We start from the raw sequence: 16,117 nt of genomic DNA, 5'->3' as shown, positions 1-16,117 counted from the left end.
ATGTTAGCCAAACTGCATGTTGTAAGCACCACGCAACTCACAAGCACTTTAGTGTAAACCATACACAAGCTTATTTGGATGTTTCCTAGACATTCAGGCAGTTAGCACTGTTGTCCTGAGAAACAAACCCATCTGAAACAATAATAATGTGTAGAAATAAAGAGAGCAAGAGGCAGGAGACCTTAAAAACAGAAAACCAAATTAGACACACAATGTCTTGTTACTGTGCAGTAGCTAGCAGCTCCCCCATCTGCACCATCACAGTACCTTGCAAAGGCAGGCAGTTATAGACATGTCTTACACTTGCATCTGAGAACACAGCAGTAAGGCAGGCAAATACTAAATTGGGAAGATAATAATGTATAAATGGAGAGGAAAAGGAGGAGGTGTGGTGCAAGTTGTCGCATGGTATAGGGGCAAAGCAGCAGCAGTTAGAAGGATCTGCTTTTTGGAGTACTGATATGTTGCTTCAAAGATGCAAGAAGTTTGGTTGCTTCTGCCATAAGACATTCTCATGGCCTATCTCACTAGTATTAAACTCAATACAAATCAAATGGCTTCTTACTATCATTCCTTCCCCCTCTGGCCTTCCATCCCTGCAAAAGGATGAATTTGGTAAAAAAAGCAAAATTCCTGTTGACTGCAGTGAATTCATATTTCATAATACATATATTTACAAATATGTACTCTCACTCAAAACAGGTTTGTAGTTTACATGCTCACTATTCATATTTTTATATAAATATATTCCCACTCATCATATATGTATTTGTATCTATCTATCTGTAACTATTTACTCCAAGTGAAAGCTTGCTTTTATCAAAATTAAAAGTTACTTGGTTAAATACGTTACCATATTTGGAAATTCCCTTTATGAAATAGCATGATTTTTTTCCTATAATGGACTATAATTTGCTTTCCTATAATCAAATTTCTGTATAGACAAGGACCTAAAAAATATTCTGCTTGGAAAGGTACAGCATGTGTCAAGCTTTTTTGTATTCCTGACCTATTCTTCTTTCCCCTCTTAATTTTTCTTCCTTTCATCACAAGGGGCAATTTCACCAAATCATAAGTATTATTTCTTTTTAGCACTTATCTGCTCCTTATTCCTAATTTAGAATGCTCTGTCTGATACATCATAACTGGTCGCTGTGAAAATAATTATATGTCAGCAGATGATGACTTCAGTGTAGAATGAACAGCAAGAGTTGATGAGATCTTAAACAAGTATTCTGTTTCTAAGCATCAGACTCCATTTAAAAGGAAGGGGAAAAATAATGTGACAGAAAAAGATATCTAGCACTAAGCAATGCATTTGAAGAAGAAGATGATGCATTTCAACACTAACTTTTCTGTATCAACATTATCTGCCTGCTTCTACGTTTGAGAAAATACACTCGATCTTTATATGTCAAAATAAGAAATTAGATCAATTTCCAGCTCTAACAGAGGGAGTTTCTTTACAGGAGATCGAAAGTCACTGCTTGTTCCTACGTGGTTCTTAAACCTCAACAAAGGGACGGTCTTTCAGAAATGACATTGATAAGGGAAGGTTACTAAACTCAGGTACCATGGGATAGCATATAACCAGGAACTTCAGCAGAACATAGAAAAAAGTAAAAAGAGTAAGATTTATTTTGCACTGCTAAAAAGCCATGCACTTTGAAGGGAGAAGTTGTTTAAAATCTGTTTTTTAAAGAATGATAGGTATGGTGACAAATGGGACTTTCACTCTTAAATGTGGCTAAAAGCCTTTCATCGCATAAAGTGAAGTGTCAACATAAACAAGTATGTCTCTAATATGATGTGCAATCATCAGATCAATGATCTGTTGTCATTTGCCTTCTGTGCAATTGCCACTTCAATTGGAAGGTTGTTTCACTGATCTCAAATTATATTTTACATTTATTCTAAATATGCCTTGTCTTAGTTCCATGTTTTATCTAAACAGATAACTACTTTTAGACTGTTCTACACAGTCCTCTTTCTTCCTCACAAAACACCTTCTTTAAATAATGCATCTGTAAATGTTTATAACAACTCTATACTGTGTCATTCTTTTCAGTCGTATTTCTCAGGGACTCAGTTTACACCAGGTTTTAGTGCTGTGAATACTACAAGGACACATTCAATATATTATTAAAAAGTAACACCAATCAAGGTTTCTCTCACATGGCATCATGCAGGTTGGTGTAAATGATTACACTAATCATACCTCCCATTGTGCGAAGTATAGCAGAACAGGAAAATACTGTAAGTTAAGCACTTATAACTATATCCAGAGTTAAGCCACATCCTTAAACATTTTCCTGAATCTGAGTCTAAAATACTGACCGAAGTGTATTTCTAAATATAATTTCAATGTAAAAGCAATATAGTTTTTTTATATGTGTATATAGATGTATACACACACATATATTTAAATTAGAAACTACAGGGCATGAGTCTTATTATCTATATAATTCATAAATCTCACTCCTCTTGTTATACTTTATATACAGCAAGTAGAAAGCACGACACTTCCTCAGATCTAAAGTAAAAAATATTAAGTAAAAAATAAATCTACATCTATAAATGCAGTTTACTGGTTCTAGAATATTGTTTATGTTGTCATAAGTTTCTACAATCCAATGCCAACTCTCACTTTGCCCCCAAAACTGAAAAATTAAAAGTCAAAAAAGTGTTTCTCCAAAGTAACACTGAAAATTATGCACCGAAATTCTCATATCCAAAATAGTCTTCTTCCCCAGCATGAATCGTTTTATGCAGTTGTTTCTCTAGTTGTTCAAACCCACATTTATTTAGATGCCTCAGAAATAGCTTAAATCAATGGAACTGAAATCTTGCTTTTGAAAAGTTAACATTTATCTGATTAGACAGTTTGGATTTCTTCTACATTACAGACAGTAATTCTTAGGCTCTAGATTAATTTCCCCAGCGGTTGGGTAATTGGTTAAAATAATTCCTCCTTAAAATATAAGCATAAACCCACTATTTTCTTCTTCTAATTAAAATGTGAGCAATTTACTTTTTCCTAATTTATTCCCTCTGAAAAAAAGCTAACATCTGATAAAACATTAATTTATTTCACTGTTTTTTTCCTCCAGACTTTTTAATCAAAAAGTGACTTGCCCTGTAACAAGTCAGCAGATGGAGGAAAATAAATAGTTCAAGAAAGTTTTTCAAGGTAGTCTGGGGCAAGAAACTCTCCAGAGAAAACATGTACTTGTAGATTTATATGTGCAAGTTCTATTGTCTATAAACTTACACTTAATGCAAGGGTCCTCAGTGCGTTAACAAGATTTGAGTCAAGCTCTTTAAGCAGCATAATGAAATGTCTATCTATGCTAGGACTGTCTAAGAGTAAGGTGACATCAACAGGTTACAACACTGCATGTATTAAGACACGAATTTATATATCACCTATTCTACATTAAGTTAGTGTTTACTTGACATTCTGTAGTAAAAATGAGACTGTGGACATTTTTCACTTTTTTTTCAACAAATAAAGGTTAACAATCTTGCATTTACTACACTTACTGTGCTGTAAGAGTGTAAACCAAAGCAATTTCTGTGGACTAACAAGTGTGTTTCCAGTTCATTTCCTGTGGAAACTTTGCTCTGCCATGTAATCACATTAATTATTTTGAAATTAAGTATTTGTTCCCACCTCCAGCACATATTCAAGTGTGAGATGGCCTAGTTCACTGAAATATGGCCACTACGAGCTAGTTCTTGTAATAATGAGGAAATCAGGATTATGTTGAAATCAAAAGGATTTTTCCATTGGTCTCAACAAAGGCATATGTTTTAATTGCTTCTTTCCCCACTCCCAGCCTCCTGAAATAATTATTCTAATTGGGATTCATTGGGAAAGGAAAATAAAAACACTTCTGCATAAGAATTAGAATTTAAAGGCTTTGGATAATATTAATTTGCAGAAGATAAATAGAGGTTGCATGTTAGTGAGGAAAATGTCCCAAACACGTCAGAATGATGAGACATTTAACAGCTGAAAGACTCTACTTGGTCCATGGTTAAGAATCTATTTGACAACAGGTTAAAAAACCAGCTGTCAAAGCTGGTATAACTAAACAACAACCTGCATCAGAAAACAGAAATAAGTTTATTTCTGTCTCTGTGCATCTAGAATTTTCACTATCAGCCTAATAAAAGTCTACTTTTATTTGATATTAATTTAGAAGATTCAAGTAATTTAGGAGATCCTGGGAAGGAGAGGAGGAAGCTCTTTATAATTTCCTGTGAACCATGATGATCCAGTAAAACACTACATCTTTTACCTCACTTTAAACACAATGAAAGTCTAACTGATTCCCATGTTAGACGCACACTAAAGTGCTTTGCTGTATTGACACTCAGTTGCATAACAGGCAATTAAATATTTAGATAAGGGTTCTCAAGTATATAGTTATTGAGAAATTGTATTTACCTTTAGCAAAATTAACATACCTAAATACGTACGTCTGTAACTACTGCAACATTCATTCACAATACAATGCAATGCCATGTAGAAACATCTGAGTTCATTCTTTTACAGGAGCTCAGCTAAAGGTAATTTATTTTGTTGACAGGCAAACAGGAAACCTGGGGAGGAACACTGCAGTATCACGTGTAATATCCAGACGTTTTCTGTAACACCTCTGGTACCTAAACTGCACCGCAGAATTTAGAAGCGTTCCTGCACTTTAGCAAATGTTTGGCAATGAAACAGGTCTACTAGGGTTTTACTTATCACTTGAACAGCTAATTCAGAAAAGTGTAAAGAAATGGGAGAGGTTTAAGCAAGCATGCATTTCCTTTAGGTATATGTTAAGAGGTAACTGATGGAGATTTTATCAGCAATAGCTGCCGTAGATGTGAAAGGCTATGTAAAGCCACCTCAAAACATGCAGTATAGCAACATCTCTGATTAGTAAAGTTATATGACAGAGTCATGGAGAAATACTAACGAGCAGTTTACGACATGAACTCTTACCACTAAACAATCACATGCTGAACTTGATAAAAATCTGACCCTGGGACAGAACTGGGTTATTTTATTTTTCTTATTTAGAGAAAACAGATTTTCCAAAGAGGCTTGAGGAAGATATGATATTCTTCAAAGGAAGAAATAGTTGTCTAAAGCTTCATAGTCAATGATTTTTTTCCAAGAATATACTACTGTTGTCATAGTATTAACAGCATATGCAGGGAATTCTTTTAAACTCATGTTTCATCCTTCTTCAAGGAGGAAAGTAATCTTCAAGGTTTTTTTCAAAATTTCAAAATTTTTTACTGAAAACTATTTCTCAAAATTTTTTTTTTTTTTTAATGCAGAGTGAACAATGATGCCACTATGAGTAGAAAAACACAAGGATATATTTTCCAAATATTTCTGATTTCTCTTGCAGGAATAAAGATTTATAAACCACCATATGTGAGGGAAGATGTTTTCGGTGTTCAGGGAAATATTGTTGAATTTAATGGGCAAAATGACACGCATGTAGGTACAAAGCTTAATTTCTCTCTATATATTTACCACACCTACCCACAAACCAAAGACATCCAAAGAAGGACAAGTCTATACCTACTTTAAAATGAAAGTTATCAAGTAGACTACTATGCTGGTTTCTTTTTTTTTTTTTTTTTCAGAGTATATAATTAGTATGCTACTTTAGGTTTGAAAGCTACAAAAAGGAAACAAGTTTGACTTATCCATCCTGATTATTACCACATTTCAATAAAAATACACTTAAAATCTAGGCTGCACTTTAGACCAATAAAATTTTAACAGACTTCTTAAATAATCAGCTTTTGAATTAAACAGCCATAAAAAAAGCTTTTTAGCTTATTTTTGGCTGTGTCAACCTAATTTCACTTAAGCAGCACAAATCAAGGTATGATTAGCTGTTCAAAGCATAATTATTCACACTAAAATAAATCTTGTTGCTGAGTACAGCAGCCTTTGACATCAATAATGATAACTGAAGAGGCAAATTCCATTGAGACAGTTCTGCTGTTATTTCAGTGTGCTTTAGGCATTAGGGGAAAAAATCAAAGTGTACAGCTCATGGGTTATTATGTATTTCAAGGTCACTCATTCAAATCCAAATAATGAGAAAAAGTTATTATTTTTGAAAGGTGATAGATCATATGGAACAAGTCATAATGCAGTGACTAGTACCAAGTGTTCCTGTGAGAGCATGCATCATGTCAGCTAGCAATTTGATTAGCAGTAAAGGAAAAACATCAAAAGAATAAATGGAAGTGGAGAATACACTACTGTTTTTATGTACGCTACACATGGAAACTACTCCATAAATGCACAGAATTTGGTGAAATCAGCCATAAATCTGTTAACAATAAAGTTATTGAAACTACTTATATGAATTGTAAGTTGGAGTCAAAACATCAATCATCTCCACTAACTTCAGTGGAGCTGTAAGAGTGTTTATCAGGATAGGGATTTGCCTCATGATAGCTGACATTTTAATACAGACAAACATCCAGTGGAGAAAAAGAAACCATTAAAAATAATAACTTTAGATCTTAGACTTAATAGAGAGAGAATCAATCCCTGATTCACAGAGATGCACTGAACTGGGGCGGGGGGGGACGACACACAACAACAACAAACAAACCAGAAATAAAGAGTAGAGAGCTGTTAAAGGAAAGGACTGGGAAAAGAGAAAGACAGCCAAAGAAAATAAAGGGGTTGAAAAGTATACAGGGAATATTCAATCTAAAAGAGAGATTGAAAGTTTGAATTTGATCAAGGAAAATACAGGAAACTTTGAGTCCACCATTATAAGCTACTTATTAATTGAGAAGACATGTCTGAATTTATCAAGCAGAAAACACTAAACTAGCAATGATAAATTTTTATCTAAAGAAAACTATAACTGAGAAAACACTACAAATAAATTTAAAAAAATAACTTGCCTGAAAACCGAGGAGTTTTTCACTAGGCTTAATATGTCTCTGAAATTCACATTCCACTGGTTGTATTACTTTGATGCCATCTTCATAAAAAACATAAAACATGTTCCCAATTCCCAGACCTTAGGAACAAAAACACATTGAAATGTATAAAATTAAATAATGACAAAAAAGAAAATCCTTGTCTTAAACTAAAAACCTCATCACATTTTTGGTATGAGATCAATTTGTTAATGCATATAGTGCTAATACAGCTAATCCTATGGGATCTTTTTTTATAAAACTAAAACAAAATGGTTACGTTATTCAGAATTTCACATAGTTTTATCCATTGGCAAGACAGTGTCTTTATGAATACAGATCTAGAAATATATAGTTCGACAGCTGCAGTAAAGAAAGTGATCTTGTGAAATCTTCTACACTGAAATCAAATTAATATAAATTCTCCATGTATTCTTATTTTTCTTTTTCTGAGGGATGGAAGAGTTAAAGTAATTTCTGTATAACGTTGAAAGAGAAGTTCTGAATCTTTGTTATAAACCCTTATTTGACATTTCTTTCAGTCAGAAAAGGAAATATTCTCTATTGTATTTTATTGGAAAGCTAGAGTTGGGCAGATATTCATTCCAAGTTTGAAGGGCCAGAAATGTTTATAGAACTGTTCAATCCTTCTGCTGCAATGTTGCCGAATGAGAGGCATGATGTAATGTTTTGTGGAGAAGATGGGAACCAGATCTGTAGCACAAAGTCTCATAATATCTGTGGTCATGCTCATGACCACAAAAAAGGACATTCTCCTTAGTTTACCATGTGCCAATTAAGACAACAGTTGTTGATTTGCTATGTGGATGCTATGATGGATGATCAGTTCATATTTGTAAAATTCTATGAAGAAAATCACAGTACCCATAAAATTACCATTATAACCAACGCTGACAGCTGAACTGTGGGCTACAATGATAAAAATGTACATGTATCCTGGGTATAGGGCCTAAGCTTCCACTTCACATAGCAATATCTGGTGTAGGAACACAAGGGAATAAAACCCAGGAAAAATAAATTTGAGTCTGAAATTCTGCTCATCCTAAATTCTGAAGGAAAACCTATGTTAATAGAGAGAGAACACATCTTAATATCAAATAAAATAATGAGAACATTAAGGGAGGGGGGAGGGAGCATGTGTTTGCGTATAGATGTATGTATGTACACACATACACAGAAGTTCCCAGTCCCTGTTAGGAATCACATAGGTTAATACAGTCATTTAAAAGGTAGTGATATGCATAAGGTTGTCAGGCCATGCCCAGAACAAGCACGTTCAATTATCTTTTGAGAAGTCTTGTGGAATCACTTCCCACTTCTGGCCAAGTTTTCCTAAAAAGAAAGGACAGTCTCCAAGCAGGGTTTTCCTCATTTTTTATCAAACCTATCTATTAACAGGTTACTAAAAAGTGGGAGAGGAATTTGTCTATGCTGCATTTGGTGTAGCATAGAAGCAGGCTCAAGTTCAAGGAAAACTTACTAATCATGTCTATTCTGAGCATACGGCGCACTAAGGGCAATATGCCCACTCTGGCCAACGGGTACTTTTGTATGCCTTTGCAGGTAAATCATACGGCTTATGTAAGATAATACGTCAAGGTCTTTCTTTAAAAAATGTCTGACACTGCATCCTGTAAGAACAGCTGGAATTTGTAGATAAGCCTGACTGAGGTTAGGCTGCCCCTACCAGTTAACACAGTGTAGAGATCTATAGCTGAGCAACTGGCTTATTGTATCTTGGTGATAAATAAATATGAGGAGCTGGCTGGGTACAAAACAAGGTTTTCCCTTTTCCCTGGTCATCTTGACTAAGTATATTATAGTTATTAGCAGGATAAATAATACCAGAACATGAGGAAGTAAATCAGGTGATAGCCCCAAGTGATATGGACATTTGATAAAGACTCCTAAAACTTCCTCCTCAGTTGCCAATACTCCAAGGCAGACTTTCCAATGTAGAGATAATATCCATGCATAGTAACCCAGCCCAAACTTTGAAGGCTTTATTTCCAGTGTCTGGATAGTAATGTTCACCAAATTGTTCTTCAAAATCAGTGAAGGAGACACAGTAAGAAATGTCATTCTTCCATTTCAATACTGAGTTAGGGAAGTCAATTCATATAAGTGTTGTGGTTTAATCCTAGCCAGCAACTAAGCACCAGGACAATAAGAAACCTTTGATCCAATGAAATAATCACCCCTTCCAAGTTATTATGACCCCAAAACAATTCCTTTGAGTATGTGTCTACAAATATCTGTACAAATATCTAATCACTTGGGCAAGCCAGTTGTCACAACTACAGGAGCTATTCCTCTAAAGACATCTGACCTAATTTTGCAATCCTCCCCCCACCAAACCAGAAACAACCCAGCACTTTTATAATACAGTGCCAGAAGCAACAATAAATGCAAATGTATTTGCTTCATTTAGACTGAATATATATTTAAAACTGGCTAACACTGATTTGAAAGAAATGATGGTGGGTTGGGTTGGGGTTTTTTGCATATAGATTAATATATTGATATATTTATGCATGTGTATATATTGTATTATTATTGTAATACAAATTAACGTACCTTCAAAATCCTTTCAGATTTTCTGATGCATACTCTTTTTACACTTACACAAGCAAGAGTTGTGATAAGGCTTTTGTGTACCCCATATGCATTGCAGGCACTAAAGCCCATCTATAGTTTCACGATCTTAATTGTCCTACTAATCACTCATCTCTCCTTTCCTATCTGTTAATACTTAGATAACAGAAAATGACAGAGCATGCATGGCCCAGAGAAGTTAGTGGTGATGCTTATTGGCATCTTCAGGGTATTGGTCTCTTGTAAATGAACTCCGACCTCACAACCAGTAACAATATTTGTTGGAAACACAGGGATTGGCCAATGAGAAACACAGGTGAGATCAAGAAAGTCTGCTCTAGAAAATGATATTGTCTCTTCACATTCTCATTCTTTACGTTAAATTGCTTTCTGTTTAGTTTCACAACAGTCACCGAGAAATTTGAATGTCTATACCATAAGCACTCTGGTAAGCTACTATTTTTAATTGGTCTTTACTGTCACAGAATTTAAGTTTTCCTAAGTGCTTTCTAACCACTGAAAGCAACACAGGACTTGACTTGAAAAGACAAACCTCTAAAAAAACAAGGGGGTGCCAATCATGTTTTCACTTTTATTCAAGATAAAACACAAGATAAACCACAAGTGATACCTTCCCAATGAGCAGTGAGAATACCATACGTTTCAAAACTTTGCTGTTAGAATCTTGTTGTGCATCAGTTTAATTGTTAACAATGGAATTGTATGAAACTCTGAACACGTCATTTGTACTCTGCAAGGCCAATACAGCAGAAGGATCACAGCTGAGCTCCACTATAATCAGGGAACTGATTGTTTATACCAGCTAAGTAACTGGCAAAACAAGAATATAAAAAATAAAAACTAGTTCATATTTGTAAACACACTGGGAAATACCAAAGGTTACTATGTAATTAGGCAAATGAAATATCAATTTTTTGAATCTTTAAATTAATTTAAAATAAATGTTTAAGAAACATGCAGAAAAACCATTTGCAGCATCAATTCATAGCAAAGCCTGATCCACTTACAGTAGTATCAATCTTCCAGTGGAAATAATTGAAACATTTCCTATTCCTGAAATACATTAATTCCTGAATTGCAGCTTTAAATTAAGAACAGGCTACTTAGAGCAACGAAACGAGAGCTCATGACAACACTTCAATTATGACATTTTTCTGCAATATGCTTTTTGAAATTATTTCATATATATGAAAAGTAATACCTATCTTTGTCAGTATAATATACTTTCCATGCTTTCTATGTTATTAACACCTGATACTGTCTGTATTTATATTTATCCTTCAGTTGGTCACAAACCTCCATTCCCCCTCCCAACATTTATTTACAAACCCTTCCTCAGTATAAGAAGAAAATGCTTTGTCTCATTAAGCAAAAACAAGTACCTCAATTTTAGTTAAACTGTTTAAGATTATAATTTTGTCAAATAAGAATGATTCATACAAAAAGATCAATCCCAACAGCATATAAGCTGATTGGTTGGAAGCTTTATCATGTCAGCAAAGAAACAAAAGTTAAAGGTCTACATTTTAAATCCAAGCTTCTTTTTTTATCCCTTTGAGTAACTGTTTGAAATTTTTGAACAGCTTATTTCCTTCTCTCTACCCAAAAGGAAAAGCAGTTCACAAAGGCATAAGCATTTAAAGGATTATTTTCCACTATAATTTTTCTTTAAATCAAATCCCTCAAATGTTGCAAGGGGGAAGGTAATTACTGTAACTGTAGAGTATGAACAACAGAAAAAACCCCAAACACCACACAGAAGGAACAATAGATGAGCTTTTCATTGTAATATAGAAAATATGAAAAAAGCCATCTGTATTAGTACCTTGCTCTCGCCACAATATGTTTGCAACTGCAGCATGTAAGGGAGAGAAAGGATAGAAAACACAAATGAACAAGAAAAAAAAAACATGAAATGATATATCAGTTCTGAAATAATTATGATGCTTTAACCTCTGATTCATTAAAATACTTCTACAGGTAAATCAATGGAAACAGTGAATTAACAATAAGAATAAATAAAGTTCTCTATGTCACGTGTCAGAATTGTGATTAGCCATCATAATTATTGGAGTTGAAGGTAAACCCCATCACCCCCCATTACACCTCCCCTCCCCATGTTAACTCCATTAGCCTTTATCAAATAGTGTGTTTCATAATCCATTACAAAAAGCATTGGAGTTTGCATACACATTCATGACTTCTTTAAGCACTGGACTTTGAAGAGATTTATTTCAGGACATAGTTATGAGAGAAACATGCAAAACCAAAATGCATAGAAGATACTCTTCTGTATTGCTGTAACACAGCCATGCTACCAAAGTTGTCATACTGTATAATGTTTGCCATTATCTTTGGAAGACCAAGATGTGATACAGCTAAGTGTTTAAGTTGTTTTTTCCATGAGAACATAAGTTGTATTTGGCCATCTTGTTTACAATTGGATTTTAGACCTTTGAGATCAATGAAAACTAAGTATCCTAATATTGCCCTTTCTGCCTGGGGAGAATAAAAAGAAAGCAAATATAATTTTGCAAATTTTAAATATTTAGAGCTCAGCATGCCATGGAATAAATTGTTTAAAACACCATTGCTGAAAACCAAAGTGTTTCGTAAAGTAATGAGCTTAAGAAATAGAGAAAAATTTAAAGGAAAGGAATACACCACAGAGAACATGTATATGTCACACACAGATATAATGAAATGGTGATGTTCATTGAAACACGGTGTTGCAAAAGCTAAAAACATTAAAGTGCTTTAAAAAATGTTTGGAAAAAGTAATGGAAGACACACTATTAAAAATGATGTTGGTACACAGAAGTTCCTCAACTGCTGACTATTCAAGGTTGAGAGTAGAAACAGGAACAACTATCACTCCAGAAAAGTCCCAATGATTTTCCCAAGCATCTTTTACTGGGCACTGCTGAAGACAGGACCAAGATGGGCTTTTTGCCTCATGCAGTGTAGCATTTCTCTCGTTCTTGAGCTCTGAAAGAATATACAGAGACCCAGATATGTAGAAGGGTCCTTGGAAACAGTGTCAATCTACCTTCTGACAAGCTCATGATTCAGAGGCTTAGGATAATAGAGCTACTGGGCTTTTCTTTTTTCTCTCCCTGTCCTCTATGAGTTTTTGTCTCCTGATTTTTTTTCACAAATTGTATCAACTGAGCTACCTCATTATATGACCTTACACGCAGTATTTAAACTGTGTCATTCAATTATCCCTTGATAAAATGAAGGTGGTGATTACTTTTTACCTTTAGTGCTTTGAAGTGTGCACATGAGAGATCCCCATATAAGCAGAAAGTAGCAGTAATACTGTTGAAGTGATACTGAATACTGGAATAAAAAGCAGAACATCAGTTCAGCTTTCAAACATGCTCAGTCTGTGTTTTATTACCTTTAAACCAGCTTAATTCTCTGGACTATTATGTGTGCATTGTTTTCAAATACCATCCTTGCCTTTCCTTTAATATTTGAACCGTTAGGATCCAATAAACTGCCAAAAGCCAAGACTCGTAGAGTGTGCCATCTTGTCACTTGCTCAGGCTGAGTAGTAAACCTTTACATCAGGAGGCAGAATTTCTGTTGGACTGCTGCTAAGGTCAAAATGGAGTCAATATGTTTTAAATTTATTTCTCAATCAACTGCCATTATACTTGCTCTTCTGATTTCAAGTTGTTATGTTCAGAAGAGACTAGCTTTGAAGGAAGTCTTGACTATATTAGCTGAGTGTGTATCCTCCAGACATCTAGCTGCTCTGAATGAAACTTCTTGTTGACTAAATTGCTAATACCAGTATGACTCTTAGATTTATATCCAGTGCTGACAGCACAGAATAGATTTGGTTTACTGTCTATTTCAGTGGCAGACATGAACAGAGTATTTAACACATCCTTCTAAATAATGTTTGGCTGCTTATGCTTAAACTATTTGATCATTCTCCTAAACTAGACCTCTGATTATAAGTTGCAATCATGAGATGGAATATTAGTTTGATGTTTTATTGACAGCTATTACTTTTTATATAAAGACCTAATCAGTAGATCATCAGTACTGCAACTACAGAAAGAATGGACTGAAAGGTTTAAGAGATCTTAAAATATTTTAGTTTAGACAAGAACAAAAATGTGTTGATTTGTATAAAAAGAACATTTAAGAGAGAACCATGTCTTTATGGCTTTAGAACTAGAGAAGTTTTTTTTTTCATTGCAGGATGAAATCAACTGAAGTCTCCCCAAAGATATTCCATCACCAAAAGGAGAAGAAATTGGGACAATATAGTACTGTCCTTCCCATCAACTAACTATGCCACTTGCTTTGTGAGCACTATGCAGCCAAGTCTTCCTGTATAAAAGCTGACAACTTCAAAGAGGGAATGCTAAGGTGCTTATGTTTGTTTCCCTTTGTCAAAGTGTTAACATCAGTCATTTGTACTTTGACAGACAGGAGGAGGAAAGAAACAGCCCCGGGGAATGCCGCAGGTGACTGGCCTCTGAGTGGAATTGGTGGCACTGATCACAACTTTTGGGCCTAGCAGTTCAGCCAATTTTCAATTCTCCCCACTGCCTGTGCACCCAGCCTGTACTTCATCAGTTTGTCTTTGCGGGTGTCACAGGAGACAGTGTCCAAAGCATTTTTAAGGACAAGATAAACAACGTTCACTCCTCCCCTCATGCACCCTGCAAGTCACCAGATTGCAGAAGGCTGTCAGGTTTGCCAGGCATTATTTCCTCTTCGTAAATCCATGCTGACTGCTCCTAAACACCTTCTTGTCCTTCATGTTTTTGGAAATGGTTTCCAGGGTTATATGCTCCATCTCCTTCCCAGGGATCAAAGTGAGGCTGATAGGTCTATCATGTCTTGGATTCTCCTTCTTGCCCTTCTTGAAGAGTGACGCTGGCTTTCTTCCAGGCTGCATAAACCTCCCTTGATCACCATGATCCTTCAAAGATTATTAAGACTGGCTTTGCAATGCCATGGGCCAGCTTGCCCAGGCATTTGTGGATACATCTCATCCAGGCCCTTTGACCTGTGAATGTCCAGTTTGTTTAAAGGGTCTCTAATCTGATCCTAACCACCATGGATAAGGCTTCCTTACCAGAGGAAGACTTCCTTCCCAGTCTTTTCCACTGGTGTCACGTTGCTGGGGGTAGTTTTGCCAGTAAAGACTGACGTGAAGACCTTCAGTACAACTTGGCCCCTTCCATGTCCTTTGTCACCAGGTCCCCTGCCCCCCTCAGCAGGAGGCCCATATTTTCCCTAACCTTCTTGTTGCTGCTGATGTCCCTATGGAAGCCCATCTTTTTCCCTTCATGTCCCTCACCAGATTCAGCTCCAAGTGGGTTTTAGAACTTCTAACTTTATTCTTGCGTGCCCAGACAGAGGCTCTATATTCAGATGACAGTTCTGTGTTTGTCTATGTCATCTTACATAGTCCTTATTCTGTAATACAGCAAATTAATTTCCCCAGGGCAACGTGGAGGATTTTCTTTAAAATTAATTTTCTCTTCACATTGTGAGAAAAGAACGATGTAATATATGGCATTTGAGGTCCATAAATTTAGCCATAAAGTTCTGCTTTTTATCAGTCTTTTTTCTAGGGTTGATATGGGAAAGAAAATAGAAAGTAATTACAATTACTCAACTGTATGGAACTACGCAGCATCAAATGAAATGATTTAAGATGCTAAGTACAGAACACATTAATTTGTGTTAATGCAAAATGATACATATGGTTCTGAGCTTTGCTCAAAAAAAAAAAAAGGGGGGGATAAAAAGAGTGCTTTAAAAGCCCCACACTTATTAATTTTAAAATTAACAAATCAGTTTGAAGAAAAATGAGACATTATTTAAGAGTGCAATATAAAATCATAAATAACAGCCATCACCTCACCTAATACAGATCAAGAAACCTCACTTATTTTTTTAATCAGTCCTATAAATTCTATTCAAGAAAGATGTCCAGTTTGACATAAAGACTGCAATGTTGGAACAAGTACATCTGTAGATAAAAAGTATGCTAAAGAACATATTGTTTACCTTCCTTTTTGGTGAAGCAAAAATTAACATCTTCAGCCACACCCTATACTCAATTCTCACACATTTATAAACTTCAAGATGTAAAAATACATAATTATTGATAGATCTCAGTTCCGGTTTTAAGACAGAACACCACCATCTTCTCTTGTGCCGTATCTCCCCAATTTATAAAAAGAAGGGTATTCAGACAACATGCAGTTGTTAATAATATCAGGAGATGTACTGGCAGCCTTGCAGAAGACATTGTATTCAAGGAGTTAGTGAACTTTAGCAGGCTGTCTGCTACACTGGGCCTTGTGCTTAGGGCTTGAGAAACCTGTATGTTAGCATGGGTAACTGCTGCAAGGGTATATATGCTGGAATGCCCATAATAGCCTGCGCTGCACACTGGTGGGTGTTATGACAGAGATAGCATTGCAACCTGTCAGAAGATATATGGTTTTGTTTGTTACACAAGATAAAAGCCACCACA

The 16,117-nt window shown here is 35.3% G+C and overlaps 1 protein-coding gene across 4 annotated transcripts in view; it reads right to left on the bottom strand.

The window, feature by feature from the left end:
* Positions 1-16,117, bottom strand: part of FSTL5 (follistatin like 5) — a 335,945-nt gene that overhangs the window by 39,470 nt on the left and 280,358 nt on the right. For 3 of the 4 annotated variants that reach the window (XM_030015397.1, XM_030015404.1, XM_030015388.1), the window contains exons 11-12: positions 11,426-11,452; positions 6,946-7,064 (exon numbers count right to left, since the gene is read on the bottom strand). In XM_030015397.1, coding sequence (XP_029871257.1) covers positions 6,946-7,064; positions 11,426-11,452 — 146 coding nt within the window. The remainder of the gene's footprint in view (positions 1-6,945; positions 7,065-11,425; positions 11,453-16,117) is intronic. The other variant, XM_030015379.1, reaches the window with a different exon arrangement.

This window comes from Aquila chrysaetos, chromosome 1 (assembly GCF_900496995.4).
Source record: "Aquila chrysaetos chrysaetos chromosome 1, bAquChr1.4, whole genome shotgun sequence".
Classification (NCBI taxonomy): Eukaryota; Metazoa; Chordata; class Aves; order Accipitriformes; family Accipitridae; genus Aquila; species Aquila chrysaetos.
Note: the sequence above shows the minus strand (reverse complement) of the source record. Positions and strands in the feature narration are given on the sequence as shown.